This window comes from Gobio gobio (assembly GCF_949357685.1).
Source record: "Gobio gobio genome assembly, chromosome: 6".
NCBI lineage: Eukaryota > Metazoa > Chordata > Actinopteri > Cypriniformes > Gobionidae > Gobio > Gobio gobio.
Genome location: NC_137102.1, coordinates 41,803,021 through 41,826,593, shown reverse-complemented (window position 1 = coordinate 41,826,593; position 23,573 = coordinate 41,803,021). Strand labels below are relative to the sequence as shown.

The following is a 23,573-nucleotide window of genomic DNA, read 5'->3' as shown; positions in this document are numbered from 1 at the left end:
TATTGTAAAATTATTACCACGGTGTGATTTCTGAGCCGGTGTAATAAAATATCTTATCAAGTTTTTCCAACCAAACTGTGACCTGGATCATTTCCCTTGATCCCTCCATATTATTGTCCATTCTTCCTCAGATATAATTATTCCTCCTTCCTTCTCCCATTTAGTTTTAATATAGGAAGTTGGGTGTGTTTTAAGATTTAACAGACATTTGTTTATGTATGGAAATAATTAAACTAAAAAAAATCTAAGTTGTATGCTTTTCTGAACAATTCTATTATACCTTTCCTTGCCTCAGTTACATTCTTCATCTTTATATTTTCAAAATGTCACATCTGTAAATATCGGTAGAAGTCTTGTGATTCTGATGAATATTTCTCCTTAAGTGTTTCAAAACAGGTTAGTGTGTCACCTTTTATTATATTACATAAAACTGTTAAACCTTTATCTGTCCGGTCCTTAAATCTAGTATCTAATCTGTTTGGTATAAACTCAGTCATATGCACACATTTTAAGAGGCACAATATCTCCGATACAATTTTTTCCAAGGATTCTTTGATGAAAGAATTAAGGTTTATTAAAGTAAAAAAAAATTGTTAATCAAAGTGTAATATCAAATTTTGTCTGGGATTTTTTTTCTAACAATATTCTGATAATGTTTCAGCTGTCCAGAAGAGGAGGAGGAGGAGCCAGAAGAACTCTCTGTGCGAATCCGGGACTTTCAAAGTAACATGCACATTTCTGTATCACAATCTATGATTTCATTCTTCCTTCCTCTTCTGTAAAATTAATAGAGTGCCGAAGTAATGACGTCACTTTGTAGGCCAAAACACGGAAGTGAGTTAGCATTTTAGCCCTACCGGTTCCCTCGCCCTAAAGTCTATGGGTTTTTTGAATGGGTTTTTGCTAAATCGCCTGAAATAAGGTCTGTGGTTAACAAAGCCTCTAAATATTTTCACGTTTTGATCTATGACATAAAACACATTAGTTAAAACCTGCTTGTGATTTTTTTTAAACTTTATTGTGTCTTTAAAACGATGGTTGCTAACAAGTTGCTAAAAGGGACTACATCCTTTGGCGGGGACTTTAGACGTCATCGTGACAAACAGGCAATCTCTCACTAGCCCGCGTTTCAGCCTCACTTATGAACTTATGTGGCGTGAATAAATCGCGCTATTCGCGCAAAGTTGGATGCTTGAACATTTGGAGTTTACTCTCTTTACATGTTCGTCTCGTTGAGAAATGGCTGACATGGGCTGTGTTTACACGTCTTTTTGTGTTAAAATCTACTGTTAATGTGTGAACGTAGTTTTAAGACTTTTTCAGTCGATAATGTAGTTGTTTAAAGCTCAAATCTGTTGTTTATTTATAAGAAGAGTGCCTATTTAAACATTTTATCTGGTGTTTTCGGAGTTGTGAGCTCCAGTGAGTCAGCGGCGGTCAGCGCTTGTTTAGCCGGCGAGAGTTGACTTTCCTCGGCCAGTCCTTCTGACGTCTGCCGCTGGCTCTGATGTCTCTGTGGCGTCTCCAGCTATAATTAGTCTTGTGGAGATTTAACGGCCCATATTTGCTCTCATGGATCTATAATTTGTTCCCTGGCAAATCGTTTAGGCTGAGTGCAAAGTGAAGTTCCATGACTTGTTTATTTTTAGGCTATAACTGTACGTTCCCGTTGTAAGTTAGCCGACTAGAACTGACTTTGAATGTTTGACTGAATTGTTTGCTTTATTTCATGTGTAGCTTATTATACGTTTTGTATTATTGATCATACATAAACTTGCATTTAACAAAAAGAGACTGGGTTGTGTTTCATGTCATTTAATGTTATCACAGTGATAATCATATTGTCTGAAAAAACATTAACAAAAGATAAATCTCAGAGAGGCACGCATAAACAAAATTAGTTTCTAACATTTTTGGAAAAAGCGAATGGGCAATATTTCTCATGAAAAAGTGGATAAGTGTTCATACACAGTGCAGATCATAATGAGCGAGCGTGCTTTTAAATAAAGTTTGAGAAGCTTGATGATGACGTTGATCCGCGACCATGGTATGCTGTAGTCCGTTTATAGCCTACCGTTAGCATTTTATATCTGACGGCTTTATTTGGGCTTCAAAATGTATACATTTTGGATTAACTTGTAAAGATTATCTTGGTAGACAAAACGTGTAAGGGTCATAACTCTTTGTTGAACATAGATCTTATTTTGTGCGATTTTCCAAAAGTCTATGGGGAAAATGAATGGCTTTTTGATCGAGGGAACCCATGCGCCGCTAACTTCCGGGTTGGCCTACAAAGTGACGTCATTACTTCGGCACTCTATTGACGTCACATTTAATATATTGGCTTTTCTTTTCTAATGCTGTTTTCTGAGTAGGGAAGCTATGCATGCGTGATGCCTTGATAGAGCAGAACCTTACAGAAAAGCTGAGGTTATTCACCAGCATTGCAGCCTATGTGACTGGTGTTACTGACATCTCACCAAGTGAGCGCCATCTGATGCGTGGGAATGCAGCACAGCCCCTGGAGGGGGAACAACTTCCCGCCGCAGCCCTAAAAGATGGTGAGACAGGCACAGCAGAAACGAGAATCCATGTTTATATTCAGGATTGACGTCTCTGTAGAATAGACTGTAAGCTTGGGTTACCTTTTATTTTACATTTCAAGTGATTTCAAGTACATTTTCACCCTCTTAGGTGCTGTTGTACTGTATTTTTTAAATAGTCACATTTTAAGACCTTTTTTTTTTTTTTTTAAATAAAGTAATATTTTAGGTTAAAGGCACAGTATGTACATTTCAACGCTAGGGGTCGCTTATTCAAAACAAAAGTGTAGCTTGATGACACCATGAATGAGTGTGGAATCATGGGAGTTGTAGTCTTGACAGACTCGGGCAGAAATCATGTTCATGATGAGCGAATATATTAGTTTTATTAACGTTACAGTGGTATGAAGCTGGACATGCCGCGAGCCCTTGGGAGCGAATGCTAATGAGAGAGACCTGCGCAAAACACCGGTCTCTGAGCTTTTATTATGCTGCAGTCTGACGCTTCCGCTCATTTCGTTGTGTATGTGAGGTAACGCAGCACTGTTTTACATGGTTAAAACAATCATACTAAATACATTTGAGTGTGTTGAAAGTTATTTTATAACGTTACTCTGTGCGTTCGCTCGGTGACTGGTATGAGAGACTTGTTACACTTTGCAGTAATCTAGATCAATATTAAAATATCATTTTAATAAAAACAGGATGACTAAATGACTGTTGCTAAATGACATCAGTTCATTTAAAAAATATATTGTATGATGGAGAAAGCTCTCTCTGATTATGCCATGTTAGCCACAAAATTTGTCTGAGACATGGTAAAAACTAGCCTGGCGTGGCCATACTCAATTCTAGTCAGAATATGAGTCTGGTACCGCTCCATTGAGCTTTGATTATGGGGCGTGTTTCAACCGAGCCAGGAAAGACCTCAATTGGATAGACCCACAACCAATCAGAGCAACGGAGCGACGCGTAACGTTAGTTGTCAAATGTCAACAGAACTCAACTGCACTGTAACCAAGTCCGTGTTTTTCTCCATGTCCGCGGGTTGAAGCGACCCCAATTATGTGATTATATAAACCCAGGAATGCGAATTTTAGCAGGCAACCTTGCTAAAATAACATATTTTGCCAACCAAACGCCATTTTTTTCCGGAGAACCCCCCGGAAAGTTATAGTTTTGGGCTATAGTTTTGAGTAGCAATTGTGCGCGACATTGCAAAAACACTTGGAAACCCTGTCTGCACGCACGCTGGATTAAGTAACGTTACAAGAAAAAGATGAGTGTAAACGATCTTTGCCAGTAATAAAATAATTTAAGGATACACAGAGTACTGAGAGAAATAGTGAAGGTGAATGCATATACGAACAAGTTCTCCGTTTAGGATAAGAGCAAATTCAACCCAAGAGCCTTCGATGACGTGGATGATTACGTTACTGTTGATCATCTGTCCATCATCGTCTAAAGCCCGCCCTGACAATTTCATTGGTCCGAACAGTTTCTGTTCGGGCATAATTCCTCCTCTATGGAGCGAGTCCAGACCGAATTGCCCGAGCAAAACATTTTGTGGGCGGGGCTAAATTCGGCTGGCATCCAGGCTATGTAAAAACATTACTTGCGGTGAATCAAGAAAACGAGCGATTCAAACAGTAAGACTTACTGTGTTGGGCTGTATAACAATGATTGGTTCTGTTGATTAATGTATATCCAAACAGATGATTGCCTGTCTAATAAAATACATACTATATTAAAGCGTTTTTGGTGTTTCTATGGAAATCAAGGGTAGCGGGTAGATGATGTCATTGACAGGCGACGCAAAGAAAACGGTCCGTAACACTGTTTAAATCCAGAGAAATCAGCCATTTCAACCATTGTTGGAAATGTTTGGGATAATTACACAAGTCAACAAAATATATAACATTGTTCTAGTGGTTTTTGGATATTTTAATCTAAATCTAATCTTGCATATTGTGCCTTTTTAATGTATGCAAAAGTTGAATACTAAAGCATGGTGGATTGTAATCTCTGTTTCAATCTTTCTTCAGTGGAGATTTTACAAAACTTGCTGGTGACATGTGAGCTGGGCCAAACTCCTCCTGATGGGGGGATGGATCTGGTGCGACTACCCAAGAGTGATACCTGCATGCTACCTGGAAGTAAGAGAAGCTGCCTGTAAAATATCTTATTTCATGATATTAATGTAATGGTTACATATTCATTGACCAATGGACTGCTTGTTTGTAGATGGTATTGAGAGTTTAGTGGAAAGAACGAGAGACAGAAGTCAGTTGTCCAACTTAGACCCTCAGCTTAGAGAGCTTTTTTCTAATGAGAACCTGGAGCTGTCGGTGAGTTGACACTACAGTTCTCACACTTTTTATTTTTTGGTGAGGTACTGGTATAAAATGTATGTTCTTTCTTTTGACCCATTAGGCAGATGAGGAATCTCTACAGAGCTGGAGTACGTATCTGTCAGTCTTCTTCCCTAAAGCAGAGGTGAGATATAATATTCTGTGTGTTTGGAATAAAGAAGCCATTTTTACTCCACTTCTGATGATTGACAGTGTGCTGATAACTGTAAAGTGGCCTATACACAATCTCTGATGGAAGCCAGCAAACGAACAGGGTCAGAGATAGCAGATTCTAACAGACCTAAAAAGTCTCGGCATCCATCTAAAAATCTATATGAACGGAAGCACATTAAAACGTCGATAAATCAACTCATCAACTTGCAGTGTGTAAGGCCCTGTCCCAAATGGCACCCTAAACCCTTGCGGTCTTCCTACGAGTCCGCACTTTCATGACGTATGACGCACCTTCCATTGTCAATCGCGCTTGTTCCTGTTGCGTGCCCTTAAACTGGCAACCTGCGTGATCGTCAAGTCTGAGGAGGTGGGGACAAACAATATTTTGAATTTGGACTGCAGTACCCATTTCAACCACTAGCTGTCATTCTTACATACTGCACCTTTTAAATAATTATTTTCATTTATTAGCCCCAGAAATACCTGTTTTTATTTCAAACATATCGACATATCGTCTTTTGTTTTGTGTGGACTTCTATTGACTATTCATTTATTTTAGTATGGTGAACTAGTGTATGGTGCTTTCAAAGCAATTTTAAAATGTTCTTTGTGAAATGCAACAATCGTATGCGAATGTCGGAGAAAGTGAAAAAGACGTTTTGGCATAAAAAAGAGTTTATGGCTCAATGATGTTGTCATTCCCTAAACCAGAGGTTCTCAAATGGGGGTACGTGAGATTTTAAAATATAGCCTACATGTATTTAAAAAGTATGCAAAAATCCTTTAAAAATAATTATTTAATAAATATTTTAGGAAAATATAAGTATAAATTCATAAAATGAATTTTATATTCAGTAGGCTGTTAAATTTCATTATCCTAAAAACCCAGAGTCTCCCCCATACCAGGATGGTTTGACCCAACCTGTCATATGCCGCCTGGCATCACCTGTCAATCACTTGGTTCAACGATGGGGAGACCAGACCTCCCCGTTTCCCAGGGTCAGTCCCGGTTTTTAATGGTCTGTCCCCGACTGGAGTTGTCCCCGGAAATGTTCCAAACAACCCGCAGATTTATTGGAAAAAGCGCCCAACCAACATACAGCTGCTACGCTGACTCTACTTGGTCGCCCGCACGCGCCGCTACTACTTCATGAAGAACGAGTCGAGAGCAGACAGAGCGCCATTATCGTCAAATATCAAAAGAAACGTTGTTGTCGCTTTCAAGGTAGTAACATACTAACTATTCGCTTTTTTATTTAAAGTAATATTGTATGTGCTTTATAACAGAGCCTCAACAAGGTGCGGGATTGCTTTGTCCCCAAAAGTTCCCCAGTCACAACGCAGTGATTACCACACATCTAAACTATAACTTAAATATAAAAACCCTAACCCCAAACAATTACACTTTTAACCAATACATGTGCAAAATACATATACTTTCTGCTTAAAATAATCCTAAAATGCTAAATAACAAGACCAATTAAGGATAGTAAGAATTATTTTCAAGCATAAACGTAACAAAACTTTTGAAGTAAAACAAGTAATTTATATAGTATAAACTTAAATACAATTATAAAATGTTACAATTTTTGTTGAATAGTTTTATTTATCATATTTGTTTTATTTTTGTAATGTGTTTTTGTTAAGTCATGTTACAATATTGTTTTGAACTGCTTATTTACAATGGTTAGCTTACCATTAACTCTTTTCATTGTTTGTTTGTTTTTGTTTTTTTATGTATTAAATCCAGACCAAAAATCCTAATAATCAAACTAAATCATAATACTTATTAATGTTAATAATAATATACTAATATAATGGGACTCCACAACAACAACAACAAAAACATTCAAAAATGTATTGTCCCTGTTTTTTTTAATTAAAATATAATAACAAGTGAGATTTTTGTGATATTTTGACCACTCAAATAGGAAATGTCCCCGGTTTCCATTTCAGAAATATGGTCACTGTTTTCACTACATTAGTTTGAATCACTGCATTTTAGTGATGAGAAATATTTGCAATAAATTTAGTCATGGATTATTATCATTTAAAATGTTTGAAATAGTTTATTTTTTTCAAATGTTTGAATTGTGTATGTGTTTATCTGTTCCAAAGTTTAATAAATCAGACACTGATGGCACAGTGCTCTGTTTTAAGTCTTTTTTTTCCAACCAAAAATGCTTTGCGCTTGTTAGGGGGTACTTGGCTGAAAAAATATTTCACAGGGGGTACATCACTGAAAAAAGGTTGAGAACCACTGCCCTAAACAACCAAAATCCAATCCTATCTATCCAAACCTGCCTCCCTGTTAAAACTTGTTATGAAATTCGACTAGGTCAGATTTCATGTTTTTTCCCCCCCTCGTTTATTGTGCAAATATTTACTTTTTCATATCAAGTGCATTATATTAAGTTTTTATATGAAATGAAAAGAACACTTCTTTAACATTTTTATGATTTTAGGATTGGAATCTTTATTATGTCAAGACAACCAGTGAGCACATACTAACAGAAGCGACTACAGTGTGTAATATTCTATTATGTAGTTCACTTAATTAGGGCCCAAGCCCTGAAAGGGCGCAGAGCCCTATTGTTCTTCCTCAGATTATTAGGGCCCAAGCCCTGAAAGGGCGCAGAGCCCTATTGTTCTTCCTCAGATTATTCTTTGTTTTTTGTTTTTTTGTTTTTTTCGACTTCTCGGGTACTTTTGGGGCACTTAACATGCTCGAAAACTCTTGAAACTTCGCACAGGCGTCGGAATGCGCGGCCATCAGAGCCGGACTGAAGCTGGTACCCGGGCGTGGCAGGGGGGCTCGACAGCGCCCCCTAAAGTGGGGTCTGAAAACTTGGTCCATATATCAAACACACTTGCACGTACATGTATGAAACTCGGTACACATATAGATCTCATCGGGCCAAACAACTTTCGTGCTCATAGTTATGCGTCAGCCCAACAGGAAGTGAGCTATAATCGGTTGTTCGGAAAACCCATGCTCTGGAATTTAATATACTCCTCCGAGGCCATTGTTTCGATCATTGCCAAACTCGGTCAGCATCAAGTGAACATATCCAGGATGCTAAATTGCGAGCGGATTTTTGATATCTCAAATGGTTTGGCCGTGGCGAAGCAACGAATTTATGGCGAGAAAAGGGAAACAGGAAGTGTGTTATAACGTCAGCAAACATTGACTGATTTGGATGAAACTTCAGCTGTGTGTTCGTTGTAAGAGGCCGATCACATGGATATGACTTTTGTGAGTCAAAGTTATTGCGCCACCAACTGGCAGCAGGAAGTGTGTCACTTTCAAAAATGCTTTGAATCACCATCTTATTTTCACACGATTGACTTCAAACTTCATCAGTATAATGTGAAAACATGACAGATAGAGACATATGAATGAATTCCTGATATTTCAAATAATGCTGCCATGGCAACATGTCAAAGTTTAATAATGTTTTGACTGTTTGTGTGCCCTCCCCTCTATCACCAAAAGGGGGCAGTGTTGTATTATTTTTGAAACTCCCTTTCTCTCTCTCTCTCTCTCTCTGTGCTTGCTTATGTGATTTATGAGGACACAAATGTGTATGATGACATGGCTATTGGTATTACAACGTAGTGGTTAATGTGGACATGAACTATGACACTATATCACTACAGAACTCATTTTCTAAATCACATTTGAGTTGCAATTCTTATCATCTGACAGCCGTGATTTCATGTACTCATTCAGACAGAACTCTTTTTTTAAAACAGAGGAGTGTGAGTGTGTTTTCTATACATGTGCTTTACAGAAGGTCATGTGCTGTGTTTGCAAAGATCACTTTTGACACATTTGTCTTTAAATTCATTATTTACTGACATAGTTCAAATTTATTTAAAAAAAAAATTCACATTATTTTCTACAAGTGTCTGTTTATAAGTGTCTTTTTTTCACAGAAAGTTTTTGTTTGAACGTGAATATTTGTATAATTCAGGGTCTGAGTTTTTACGTTCTCCTCGTAGGTGATTTATTCAATCTCCACCAAACTCGGTCAACGTGAAACGGAAGCTTAACGCATTAAAAATATTTAACGCAAATAACACAGCGTCCGTTTTTATATCCATTTTTGCTTAGCGTTACATGATCACGCTCCTATTCATGTACATGCTTCCAAGCGCGACAAGACACAAGAGAGCGCGCTGTATGCCAGTGTCCTGTCTGTGTGTGTGTTAGTGTCCTGTCTGTGTGTGTGTGTGTGTGTGTGTGTATGTGTATGTGTGTGTGTCAGTGTCCTATCTCTGTAGATGCGTCTCATGTCAGCTATTCAAGGGACACTGACACACACACACACACACACTCGATGCATAGATAGACTCGCGTCAGTTTCCTGCTCACATCGAGTTCTCTTTTGCCTAGGGTTGCCAACTCTCACGCATTTGGCGTGACACTCACGCTTTCAGGCTCTGTCTCACGCTCTCACGCTGCCCAACTTAATCTCACGCCAAATTGCCAAACCTGCTTTTGATATTAAACAATGTCTAAGCTTTTACATTTTTTAAAGTTTTAATGCGAAATTCAAACAATAAATAGCGTTTTGGCGCTAATATGGCATAACAGTTAAAGCCAGAGTGTTGAAAAACCATTCGGAGTTGCGACATGCTCTATCATCTCCCGGCGGCGCGCGCAGTCGTGCTTCACAGAAATCTCAATACTTCTAGCGCTGTGTCAATACATTTGAATGGCTTGATACACAACAGCTCCACTTTACAGGGGTTTGCAGCAAGTTTTGGTAAACAGTACAGCATAGTGTGCATTGATTATTACATCAACCATACAGGATCGTTTTATAATGGAGAGTAATGCAACAATGTTAACATTAATGTTAATGTTTTTTATTGTACTTAGCCTTCAGGTATTCCATACTAATTGGTCATACTCATACTAATTGATGGTCAAATGTGACCATACACCTTAACTATTTTTCAATTAAATAAATGTTCTATATTTTAGTTCAATAATATTTATTGAATATTTTGAGGAGATCTTTTGGTACTAAATACTAGTTGTGCAATATTTATTGTCAATAATGACCACTTAAAATATTTTTCTTCTAATATTTGTATTATTTATATTACAATTAGTATAGTAATAAGGTTAAATTAGAGAATTATTTTTCAAAGAGGCAAATTAGAGTCATTTTGTGGAGTCAGCCTGTCATTAATGTTCATCAAAGAACAACGGGAACAGAGAAAATTGTAGCTTTAATGATGATTCATCTATATTTCATTTAATATTTATACAGTTAAGGAAGGTTTGATAACTATTACATTTCTGTATAACAGGGAAGGCCATGGGTAAATATAACATTTATTATTTTCATTTATTATTTATTTATTCCATTTATTATCATTTATTATTACTATACTCTCCTTGAAGTTTACTTCCCGCTACTTTTTCCCTCTTCCTCCCAACCGCGCGGCTGCAACTGTCTTCTTCTTCTTCGATAGTAGCCTAAGCCAGTGTTTCCCAACCTTTTTTCAGTCATTTTATCATACGTTACGCTAGGGGTGTAACGGTACAGATTGCTCACGGTTCGGTTTGTATCACGGTTTAAGGTTCACCGTTTCGGTACGGTTCAGTATTTGCTATGTTCAGGGAAAAAAGGACTACTGTCAAATAAAACAAAAGAAAATAATAAGAACAAATCATTTAAATACAAGCAGCAGCACAAATAAATACTATTGAGCAAAGATACTAATAAAATAAACTATGCTTTTCAGGTTTTTCAGGTACGTCTAACATTAGTTTTCAGGTAGGCCTACAGAAATTGATCAAATGTAAAATAACATTGCATATATGACTGTATAAATTAAAGATTAATCCTATTAAACTTACAAAAGTTATTCAATCAAGAGCAGTGAGTGATGCCCTTGTCTTTTGTTTGACATTAAACAGACAGCAGTAAAGGCTACTGCCCCTTTAAGACCTCGGATATGCGTTGTCTTTTCTGGACTGTATAAAGCTTACTTAAGCCATATACAGACTATGTCTGCTAGAATACTCATCAATATGTTGACATACTTTTTGCGTGAGTTTGTCCATTCAAGAGCAAGACTTGAAAGAGAACTCAATTGAGAATGAGGAGATGTCGTCACGACACAGCGCCCCGCCCCCCTTCCGCCATTTTGGGGGTCTGCCCGCCAGGTAATGAATTCGGACAGAGACTGGAGAAGAGATATTCTGATGATTACTATGTACATAGTTTTCCAAACTCAACTGAACATTAAGTTTTAATCCACCCAAGCCGATCTGAGAAAGCAGCGGCTGGTAAACGTACGCCATTATTTCACCACAGGGTGTCAGTCATGGTCTTAACTAGTGAGCGCGATGCTGAAGTGTGAGACACTTGATCAATACGAACCTTTATTTATTTGTATTAAACATGTTGATCACTATTCTGTCATTTTTCATTGTCGGTCATTTTACTGTATGCTATAAACATGTTTATGCCCAAAACGCTTAATTAATATTCAAGGTAGGCCTAGTTGACTGTCATTTTCCTCTACTGTGCATCACTGTTTAAGATTAATTCAATATTTAACATGGTTAACATTACATCCATTTAAAGCACGTACCGAGCATTCATTCTACTCAAGAAGGCTGGAATAAAAGCACCAGCGCACACAAACGATCATTTAAATTTTTAGTCAAATTAATTTAAAAATATAAACTCAACAGGTACAAAATATGATCAGTAAGAGAAAAACACTGCTAAGGATGACGAGCACTGGACTGCTGCAGGATAGTGGGGAGATATATTTATTATTCAGAATGCACAGGAAATATATTTATAGAAACATTTCAGTGCAAGGTGGTAAAGAGTTCTGCCGTGGCAGCTCGTATGGGTCAACGTTTTTGATATCAGCTTCTCTAAATACCTCAGCTTGGCGCTGGTAGTAAGTTTCTCCCTGTACGAGACCTCTTCTTCTCCATTTCAAGTTTTCTCGTAATTTCTCCGCTTAAACGCCGCGATGATAATTCCTCGAGCCGTCTTTCCTGCTCTGATCTCTGTTTCGCTCTTACAATGTTACCCCTGGCAACCGATAGCGTCGGATCCCGGAATGGTGTACGGGCCAGACTCCGCCCACGACCATGACGTATCTCCTCATTCTCAATATTTGCGCGCTGAGAGACGTGTGCGCGCTCTCGGATGAGTGCACGGAAAATTTTCTCACAGTGCGCGCGACTTCTCATTCGCGTCTTCTGGCACTAAACCAGATAGTTGCGTGTTCTGAGTTAACACAATCAGAACGTAAAAATACGGGATATTTTACGGGAAAATACTAAAACGGGAAGACAGCGGGAAAAGAGCTAAAATACGTGAGAAACCCGGAAAAAACGGGAGGGTTGACAGCTATGGTGTGTGTGTGTGTGTGTGTGTGTGCGATATGTAGGCTTAGGGGTAGTGTAGGGGGATAGAATGTACAGTTTGTACAGTATACAAACCATTAAGTCTATGGAATGCCATCTGCCTGTCTTTCCTCTTCCCCCTCTCTATCTGTGTGTGTGTGTGTGGGGAGGGGGGGGGGGTCTCTCTCTCACCCTGTGAGTTTGTGTGTGTGCCTTTCTCTCAGTCCTTCCCCTCCCCCTCACTCTCACTCTATCATTGTGTGTGTGTGTGTGTGTGTGTGTGTGTGTGTGTGTGTGTGTGTGTGTGTGTGTGTGTGTGTGTGTGTGTGTGTGTGTGTGTGTGTGTGTGTGTGTGTGTGTGTGTGTGTGTGTGTGTGTGTGTGTGTGTGTGTGTGTGTGTGTGTGTGTGTGTGTGTGTGTGTGTGTGACTTTCTCTCTTGATCATAATTTAACCCTTTCATATAGGCTATCACAAATAACTATCACTTGAAATAAAAACGTCATGTGATGTGTTTGCCAAGATCACGTATGATGCACATGTCTTTAAATTAATTATTTACTGATATAATATAAATGTATTAAAACATAAATTTCACATGATTTTATAAAAGTGGCTATTTATAATAAACTTCCATAAAATGTAGACACGCATCTTACTCTTACCTGACACTGATATTAAAATCATCTTTGCAGTTTCTGTGATTTGGCTCCATTTATACATTTTTTATTAAAAAATTTTTATTGGACCACCCATATTGAAATTAAAGCATGTTTTATGGTGCATAAGATTGGTGCACAAATGGTAGCTAAGGTAGCTCAAAAACACATGAAGAGAAGTGTTAGAATAAAACAACATCAGCATTCGAATGGTATTCTGAACTCATTCCAATTTGACCTTTGACATAATCTGACATGAAATTCATATAAATTTAATTGATCTCATAGATGTGGCTGTTGTGGTTTGTGGTCATAGCAGCACCAACTGCTGCAGTTAATGTGGTGAATTCAGATGACTTTGACATAGTCCTTTTATGTTTTCCCATTTTAAATGCCTATTGCCTGCCGTGCACAGTTAAACTGATGCCACCGGGGTGGCGGTGCCACCGGCTTGGGCCCGTCATCGCTGCTCGCAGCTTTAATTCTTTGTTTTTTTTTTTGTTTTTTTTTTGTTTTTTTCGACTTCTCGGGTACTTTTGGGGCACTTAACATGCTCGAAAACTCTTGAAACTTCGCACAGGCGTCGGAATGCGCGGCCATCAGGGCCGGGCTGAAGCTGGTACCCGGGCGTGGCAGGGGGGCTCGACAGCGCCCCCTAAAGTGGGGTCTGAAAACTTGGTCCATATATCAAACACACTTGCACGTACATGTATGAAACTCGGTACACATATAGACCTCATCGGGCCGAACAACTTTCGTGCTCATAGTTATGCGTCAGCCCAACAGGAAGTGAGCTATTATGGGTTGTTCTGAAAACACATGCTCTGGAATTTAATATACTCCTCCGAGGCCATTGTTTCGATCATTGCCAAACTCGGTCAGCATCAAGAGAACATATCCAGGATGCTAAATTGCGAGCGGATTTTTGATATCTCAAATGGTTTGGCCGTGGCGAAGCAACGAATTTATGGCGAGAAAAGGGAAACAGGAAGTGTGTTATAACGTCAGCAAAAATTGACTGATTTGGATGAAACTTCAGCTGTGTGTTCGTTGTAAGAGGCCGATCACATGGATATGACTTTTGTGAGTCAAAGTTATAGCGCCACCAACTGGCAGCAGGAAGTGTGTCACTTTCAAAAATGCTTTAAATCACCATCTTATTTTGACCCGATTTATTTCAAACTTCATCAGTATAATGTGAAAACATGACAGATAGAGACGTATGAAATGGATTCCTGAAATTTCAAATACTGTTGCCATGGCAACGTGTCAAAGTTTAATAATCTTTTGGCTGTTTTGAGGCTCTTAGCATGCTTGAAATTGCTTGAAACTGCTTGAAACTCAATACACACATCAGAGATGTCAGTCAGTACACATTGGCAAAGCATCAGAAATGGGCGGGGATGAGGGGCTCTCTAGCGCCACCTTTTGACAAAAGTGGGGGGGTTAGTTTTATCTTCAGTCACCAAACTCGGTACATATATTGTTCTCTTCGAGCCGGACAACTTTCTAATTTACAGTCATTAGCTCCGACCAACAGGAAGTCAGATATTTTGGTTTTAAGGTGAATATTTGTGTAATTCAGGGTCTGAGTTTTTACGTTCTCCTCGTAGGCGATTTATTCAATCTCCACCAAACTCGGTCAACATGAAACAAAGATACGGAAGATGCTAAAATGCGAACGAATATTGGATATCTCAAACGGTGTTGCCATGGCGAGGGATTAAATAAGGACAAAAAAGGGGAACAGAAATTGTCTCATATCTTGTAAAATCATATTTTAATTTCAATTAAATTAAGATTGTATGTTTGGTAATTGAACTTAGATTAATTTAAAATGACTATACTATTTTTCAGATGAATATATTTATTTATTTAAAATATTTCTGTGAATAATATTTTCTGTGTCTGCTGCTCTCCCCTCAATGAACACAAGATGGCAGCATTGTATTAGTTTTGAAGCAGGACAAAAAAAAACTTGTTTCTCTCTCTCTCTCTTGTTTATGTGATTTATGAGGACACAAATTTGTATAATGACATGGGTATTACACTGGTATTACAACGTGTATGTGTGTGTGTTTAAAAACATACTAAAACAATGTTTTATTAAAATGTAACCAAATAGCTTTAAAATAATCATACTATTTTTCAGATCAATATATTTATTTTATTTAATATATTTCTTCTGAATATTTATTCTCTGTCTGCCCTCCCCTCACTAAAGGGTGGCAGTGTTGTGTTATTTTTTAAACTCTCTTTCTGTGTGTGTGTGTGTGTGTGTGTGTGTGTGTGTGTGTGTGTGTGTGTGTGTGTGTGTGTGTGTGTGTGTGTGTGTGTGTGTGTGTGTGTGTGTGTGTGTGTGTGTGTGTGTGTGTGTGTGTGTGTGTGTGTGTGTGTGTGTGTGTGTGTGTGTGTGTGTGTGTGCAGGCCCGTCGCGACAAGGCAGGCAAACCAAGCAATTGCTTGGGGCCTCGAGCTGGCCTGGGGCCCCAAGACAGCGACAGGTTAAGAATAAAATGAAACGACAAACTGTGTGAGCGCCCCATTGATAGTCAATGCAGTAAAGTGCAATGACACTGTTATCGGGATCCCCCTTAAGGGGCCCCTCTCAGAAGTCGCTGACAGCAGCCAGCCAACCACGCGATCTCTGCTGCGGCAAAATACAAAATCTTCGGATTTTAAGCGGAATTTTATGCTTCAGGAAGCCAGAAAAGAAAATAGAGAAAGGAAGAGGAGGATAAGAAAAAACAAGATAGTGGTATGTGATAAATTACACTGGATAAAATAGCTCTACTTGTCTTGTACAAAAAAAGTGTAAGTTTGCAGCAGGTAGGCTAGCAAAAATATGTTAATGTTAGCTATCGTTACCTGCCTGACGGCAAATGCTGCTTGTAACGAACAGTTAGTGCAACTTTTTTTTTCGAAAAGACGGAATGACATGAGATTGCTAAAGCTTTGTAATAGGTTTTGATGAAAGTGGCATAGCATGCTCTACTAACTATTATTTATGCTATGCATAAATAACCTGGAATAGTTAATATAGCATGCTATATTAACAATTATTATAAACATTATTTAACCAGAAAGAGGCAGAGGAACATGATTTTTTTCATAGCTTATCTTAATGTGCTAGTGTCGGGATATATACGGTAGTGACAGTTTATGCAAATATGACATTATTTTTATGAGTTACCAATAGATCTTGAACAATTACTTTATTCTGTGGCAATTTTTACACTGTTACATTTTGAAGTACAGTATCAGGACAACCCACATGTTTGACTGGTACTGTTTACATGTTTTACTGGTACTGCCCACGTTTTACTGGTACTGTTTATTAACTATTTAACAAGGTATTATAGTCATCGGTTGCAACTTTATAATAACCATCCAGATAATGTTTATAGACAGTTTACAAAACAACTAGTAACCCTTAAGTATTCCCAAAGTGTTAGGAATATCTGGTCCGTCTATCTATGTAAATGTAATGTTTATAGATGTTTAAAAAATGGTTACTTAAAGGTTTAAAAAAAATTTAATGATACAGTGGTGTTTTTTGCAAATGTTTTCAAATTTTATGCACAGTATATGCAACAACAGTATTTGCACTGTAAACCTTTTTATTAATATAAAGTGTAGGTGAACTTAAACTGTATGGCTATGCTGCGGTATGCTGTGTGTGTGTGTGTGTGTGTGTGTGTGTGTGTGTGTGTGTGTGTGTGTGTGTGTGTGTGTGTGTGTGTGTGTGTGTGTGTGTGTGTGTGTGTGTGTGTGTGTGTGTGTGTGTGTGTGTGTGTGTGTGTGTGTGTGTGTGTGTGTGTGTGTGTGTGTGTGTGTGTGTGTGTGTGTGTGTGTGTGTGTGTGTGTGTCAGTGTCCTATCTGTGTGGATGCGTCTCATGTCAGCTAATCAAGGGACACTGACACACACACACACACACACACACTCGACGCATAGATAGACTCGCGTCAGTTTCCTGCTCACATCGAGTTCTCTTTTGCTCTTGAACAAACAATAACACAGAGGATTGTGAGTATTCTCATATTCGAGTCTTAAATTAGTTAAATAACGTCTTAAATGAACTTAAAGAGTTGTGAGGAAATGAGATGCGCGGGACAGCGCGTGAGATCCACGGCTGTTCTTAAAGTGACAGGAGCACTGATGATGCCTGTCATTAATGTGCATCAAAGAACAACGGGAACAGAGAAAATTGTAGCTTTAATGATGATTCATCTATATTTCATTTATTATTTATGCAGTTAAGGAAGGTTTGATAACTATTACATTTCTGTATAACAGGGAAGGCCATGGGTAAATATAACATTTATTATTTTGGTGATTTAGGTAAAATGGTTTAAAAAAAACACAGCAGAACCACAGCGCATCTGATATGACTGGCATAACGCTGGCGAAGTTAGGGACCGTCTGCAAAGTTACATACAACATTGAAACGTGTATAACGTTACCAAACTTCACTAGCATTTAAAGAGAATGACAGTCATAAAACTGACTGTAAAGTGTTCATCTAGGTGTCAGGTATGATGCACACATTTTGATATTTAATAAAATAAACTGTCAAATCATATGGAAATATGGATATGCATTATTTCACTTGGATACTGTTTGGGCTCTAACACAAAATATGCTTGATTTAAATGCATCATAGCTGAACACTGATGAGAATATTTATTGAGAATATATTTACAGAGATAATATTAGAGATTATATTTACGACAAATTATTATTATTTATGCGTTATGCGTTGCTATTGACGACGGCCATTAAGTAAAGAAATCCCACAGAATCTAGCTTAAAAAAGTGCTTAGAGCTGCTTTAGTTATTTGTTGTTTGTTTAATTTCAAATATAAAACTTGTTGAAATGTTTTAAGTGTGTGCATCTGTTCTTTTTGAACACTTTCATCTTGTTTGAACAAAACCGTGATAATATTGATAACCGTGATAATTTGGGTCACTATAATCGTGATGTTAAATTTCCATACCGTTTCATCCCTACTTTAGTGTGAATAGGTAAAAAAGAACTACAAACACCTTGAATTAAATACTGGCCTTCTGGACTTACAAAATTTTGAGCAGGAAAATATAACTTTTATTTATTTTATCCTATGATATTAATTAATCTAGATTTAAATTACATCATGGGTGTGGCTTGTGGTGATAGTGGCACCAGTTGCTGCGGTAAATGTGGCATATTCGAGCGATTCTAAAATATTCTCCTGTTTAAATGCATATTGCCTGCCGTGCACAGTTAAGCTGATGCCACCGGCGTGGCGGTGCCACCGGCTTGGGCCCGTCATCGCTGCTCGCAGCTTTAATTATGTATGTAACTTTTATTGAATATAATCTGTTTTTATCTCCACAGCTTTATGACATTGTCACTAGATTGTCTCAGAAACTTTACAGCCTTCAGGTAATCCAAACTCTAAGTGTGCATTTCATGTAGTGCTTCTCTCTCATAATGATCCAATGATATCCAATCAACTATGCCTATGATAGTTTTACATAGAAAATGAATCTGTGTAGATCCAGATTACCACAAATTAATCTTTGATTTCTTTATCCGTTCCCTTCCTTCCACAGTCCATCGTCCAGCAGCAAGAGAGCCACATTGAGGTGCAACGCGCCACTATTGAAGAGCTGATGTCCCGACCCAGGGGAAACACTCTCCTGGAGAAGGAAAAGCATCGGAACCTGGAAAAGCAGCGCGAGGAGCTGGTCAACTTCCAGCGGCTCCAGAATCAGCACCGACAGGAGCAGGTGCAGTGGGAGCAGGAAAGAGAACTGCAGAGGGAGCAGGCAGAGATCAGGGAGAAGGAGCTGAGGGAGAGAGAACTGGAATGCAGCAAACAGGAAGAAAGGCTGACAGAAGATAAACAGGAACTGGCCAGGTGCAGAGTGGAATACCAGGAGGATCTGGAGCGGCTCCGAGACGCTATGCGTACTGTGGAGAAGGAGAAAGAAAGACTGGAGCAGTCTCAGAAGAAGTATAAGAAGTATGAGAAGAATGAGAACATACCCGACACTGCAACCTTTCCCCTGGAAATTGAACAGTTACAGGTTTGGGCATATCTGAGAATAATTTGTTCTAATGCCACAGAGATTTCGTACTACACATTAGTGCACATGTACTATTTTAGAAGTTTGTGTGTTTAATACGTGTGCCATTTCGTAAATCAGATAAAAGTGTACGCGCATAAACTTGCCTTCCTCCCTCTAGTTACCTCCACCCTACCCCATTTTGAATGTGGTTACTCCCAGCTTTGAAGAGAGGCCTCCCCTGGTACCACCACGCAGGGAGAGCATCGCTAGCCCTCCTGTTAAAGCAGAAGTGCCAATCCACCTCATTAGTACCACCAACCAATTCCACAAAGCTGGCTCTGTCCAACAGAAGATCCCCACCAAGCTGGCCGCCAAACCTAAAGGCAAGGAGAAGCACAGCAAGCCCAGGAACTCCCACCAGCGCACCAACAGCGCAGGTAAGAACTGCTTTATAACCTTCGTCACGTTAAAGTGTTAGCTGATGCCGTTTCTGGGCTGTGGTAAAGAGGTATCAGGAAGTTTTAGGTGATTTTAATTTAACTTGAACATCTTCTCCCACTTTTAGCTGGCATAGAGGTGTCTCAGTTAGTTCCCATCAAAGTTTCAGGAAAGGAAGGAGGCAGTTTAAGAGCCATGAGATCCAACAGTCCCCACCAGCTTCGTCCAGGTGAAACTTCTTTATTCTGTCTCTCATCTCACATACAGCTTCTTTCTTTCTTAGGATTTTAAGAGATATTTTTTACTCCAAACCTCTGTTTTTTTTTTTAATGATGTCTTTTTAACCTTCTATTCAAACACTTCTTTGTACATGGTGTATCTTCATATTACTTAAATGCAGCACTGTTTTAACCATTCATACCTGTTTCTAGATTAGTAAATCAATTTGTGTGGTGTTTCTGCAGATTTGTTTATGCCTCCAGAGAAGTTCTCTAGCTCTGTGCCCTCTTATTCAGGAAATGGCATCAGAAAGCACAACAACAATCATAACACACACAGTACACTGCCAGGACAACATAAAGCCAAAGACAATGCTCCTGCAGAAGACATTTATTTCTTTTAATGACCCTGTGTGATCTGCCTGACTACAACATGAATGCAGAGTATTTTGTTTCTCTAACATGACCTGCACTGACACAAATGCTTTTATCAAAAAAATGAAACCATGCAGATTTTAGTCGTAATCATGATTTCTGTTTTTACTCTTATTTTGACCTTTTAATTGGGGGGGAAATAGTCACATGGTTAGTGAAAAAACTATTTGGGAGGAATCATTCCTGGCAGTACTTGTCAAGTACTTGTTTTTGGGCTGTTGCATTTTTTTAAACCATCTGTTTCCTGACAATCACAGTATCCTGTTCAGTTCTGCTTTACTGAGTGGTCTTTGTCTTAACAATTTGTAATTCCTGTAAAAAGCTGTTTTTTTAGTTATTTATTGTGATTTTATTTCAGGGATGTTTGGCCCCACAAGCGTTACACTGCTAAGTCTTAGTGTTTACCGGAGTTATGTAATCGAGCTTCTCCGCTGTGACATTTAAAAAAAAAAAACTAGTTTTGGTTTAAAGTGTAAATTTCCTTTTTAATTTTCTGTCCACTTTCTGTACAGATCAAAGAATCTTTTACATTGTTTCGCTTCTGTCAACTGGAAAATAATGTTATAATTGAGCAAATATTTTGTAGTGTTCTTTAGGAAAAAATTACCTTGTTTTTCTTTGACTGGGGATATATGCTCTTCACTACTAAATGGTAGAAGTACCACCTCTTATTTTAGTTTTGTCTCATTCATTTATACTGTAAGTAGACCATGGCACAATCCTATTTTATTTATTTGGGTTTTTTTAATTCTGAGAAAATACAGCTTTTTTTGTTCTCGCAAAGAGAAAATGTTGCACTATAAGTGCTCGCTATTTGCTCAGTGAAATGAACAAACATAAAACCTGTTGCACTGAGTTTTACTTCACATTGTTTGTATTTATTCAAAAGAAAGAGAGGGACAGTCAGCGACTCCAAACTTCCATGATGTGCTCTAAATTAATCGCACAAAAAAATCAGTTTGAATGAATTATTCAATGACTCGCTCATAAAGACATCACTTGTCGCCACCTACTGGCTGCCATCTTTATTTGAATTGTCACTTTCAAAAGGTGATTTACTCTATTTAGATCGCTACTGGAGATATCAGTGTTTATACACTTTTATCCCAGTACTTCTGTGATTTATTTGAATGTTTGTAACGGAAATAACGCGCTGTGTGGTTGAAAAGATGAATGCCTACATAAGCTACACGAACGCAGATTATTTTAATGTTGCAGTGTTATCGTACTTGCCAAAATCAGGTTTAATAGACTGAATCCTTGCTTATAAACATAAAACAAGGCCTCCAAAGCTGCGTTTAGTCGAATGAATATGTAAGGTAAAGCAGAGCCAGCAGCTCAGACTGCTTCTCATCATGGGCAGATGGATTCCTAGTACTTGGACGATAAAATTGAAGTTAAAAAAACATTTTATTTATGAAGTGAAACATGTTCCATCTTCAGAAAGATCACTGGGGCTTAAGAATGTCATGTGCTGTCATCTCGAATCGAACATGGCTTGAATGCAGCCCAAGTTATTACTAAAATAATTTATTACTCTACTATTAGGCACAGTTCTTTTGATAATTTTAGGCATTAAAAAAAAAAACTTTTTTGTTTTGTTTACAGAGGGCAAAAAAAAAAATGCAGATTTGCTGAAGTTTATGCTACAAAAATATTATTGTATACAAATACAAATTTTTTTGGCAGTATACAAAAATATTGAATCAAATAATATCATTTCAGCAAAACATAAACACAATAGATATAGGTCGTGTCACTCTCAAGTATTATACGCATCGTATTGGGCACATACTGTAAATTGACTCGAAATGTCCTAGAAAATTGTGTCTTGAAAAGAACCCTTTGCGCTTGTATTTTATGAAAAAGAGCTGCATGGCCATTCTTGAAAGACCGTTCTCTTATATGGCAGGAGGGTCATTTTAGTCTTCTGAAATTAGTTAATTTAACTTAAGAAAGCTCTCTCGACAACCTTTGATTGAAGTGCCTAATTTTTTGTGCGTGTTCATCATTGTGCAATTTGGCCTAGTATCATTTTATGCACAATTGTTTGAGACAAAAAATCTGCTTTTTAAAAAAAAAAATGTAACCTTGGTTTTACAGTTCAACACTATGAAATTCCAAAGCTGCCGATATTAAAAATAAATAAATATAAAAGCATTTGTTAACTTCACAATAATAATTGGAAATGGGCTAATTTCCCATAGACTGGAGTGAGAGACCACTCACCTCCGCTTTAACTTACAGCACGAAATAAATCATGAATGAACACAGGGGATAAGGGGATAGTGGCAAAGTCTGCCTGAGAGAGACATTCGTGGAGAAATCAAAACAAAGGAACAGCACTATAAACTCACAGAAGACACATACTGAGGTAAAAAGTTTGAGTTTTATTTATAACTTATGATATTGACTAAGGGACTTTAACTTAGGAGTTGACTAAGGGAGCGGTTTTGCTGAATATCAACACGATTGCAAATGTTACATTGAATGTTGTGGTTCAATAAACAAGTAGCCTAGTTAATATTAAGTTACTTACATTTTAGAGACTTTTTGTTCCATTTCAGACTTCCTCTTTCAAAGGAAAGCAAGCAACACTCAGCGCGGTGTTTTGTTACTGAATGATTCAGTGTTTTGAATGAATCGTTTGAATGAACGACTCAATGACTCACTCATTAAGACGGTCACTTGCTGCCACCTATTGGCGGTTTAGTTTCATGTTTAATATATTGAATTTTTTCTTATTTGTATATTCAAACGTTTAAAACATCAATCTCATAACATTATTTGTTGTAATTGTTCACTGTAAATGATTTAATTTGATTGGTAACAGCCCTATAGCCTAGTGTCTTATTATAACTGAATTTATTGATAAAATGTAAGAATTTGACATGAAAGATGGTGCATACCGGTACATTTAATAAGGTTAAAAAATGTTTATAAAGTAAATAACTTTTAAGATTTAAGTAGCCTATGTAAAAGCTTATATAACTCTGAGGAGAATTTTGCTTCAGAATAAATATATTTACACTACCAAACCAAGTATTTAATTCGGAAACATGTCACCTTTTTCACCACTTGTTAGTTTGCAGTGTCTACTCTATTGCTATGTCTGAGGTAAACCACGCCCTCCTCATTACCCTACGGACAAATAAATGTAGAAATAAATAAATGTAGAAACACGTAAATGTAAAAATTAAAGACGTGTATAAATGTGGAAATAAATAAAAATAGAAATGAATAAATGTATAAATAAAATAATAAATATATACATAAATAAGGAAATAAATGTATAAATAATTATTTTT

At 37.7% G+C, this 23,573-nt stretch overlaps 1 protein-coding gene across 2 annotated transcripts in view; it reads left to right on the top strand.

The window, feature by feature from the left end:
• arhgef18a (rho/rac guanine nucleotide exchange factor (GEF) 18a) overlaps positions 1-22,402 on the top strand; it is a 40,769-nt gene extending 18,367 nt beyond the window's left edge. The window contains exons 11-21 of one of the 2 annotated variants that reach the window (XM_079818673.1): positions 662-723; positions 2,376-2,561; positions 4,589-4,699; positions 4,788-4,891; positions 4,977-5,039; positions 18,498-18,545; positions 18,716-19,192; positions 19,353-19,611; positions 19,740-19,841; positions 20,077-20,169; positions 20,456-22,402. In XM_079818673.1, the coding sequence (XP_079674799.1) occupies positions 662-723; positions 2,376-2,561; positions 4,589-4,699; positions 4,788-4,891; positions 4,977-5,039; positions 18,498-18,545; positions 18,716-19,192; positions 19,353-19,611; positions 19,740-19,841; positions 20,077-20,169; positions 20,456-20,574 (1,624 nt within the window). In that variant the 3' untranslated portion in view covers positions 20,575-22,402. Of the gene's footprint in view, positions 1-661; positions 724-2,375; positions 2,562-4,588; positions 4,700-4,787; positions 4,892-4,976; positions 5,040-18,497; positions 18,546-18,715; positions 19,193-19,352; positions 19,612-19,739; positions 19,842-20,076 lie in introns of both variants that reach the window. The other variant, XM_079818674.1, reaches the window with a different exon arrangement.
• The last annotated feature ends 1,171 nt before the right edge of the window (positions 22,403-23,573 follow it).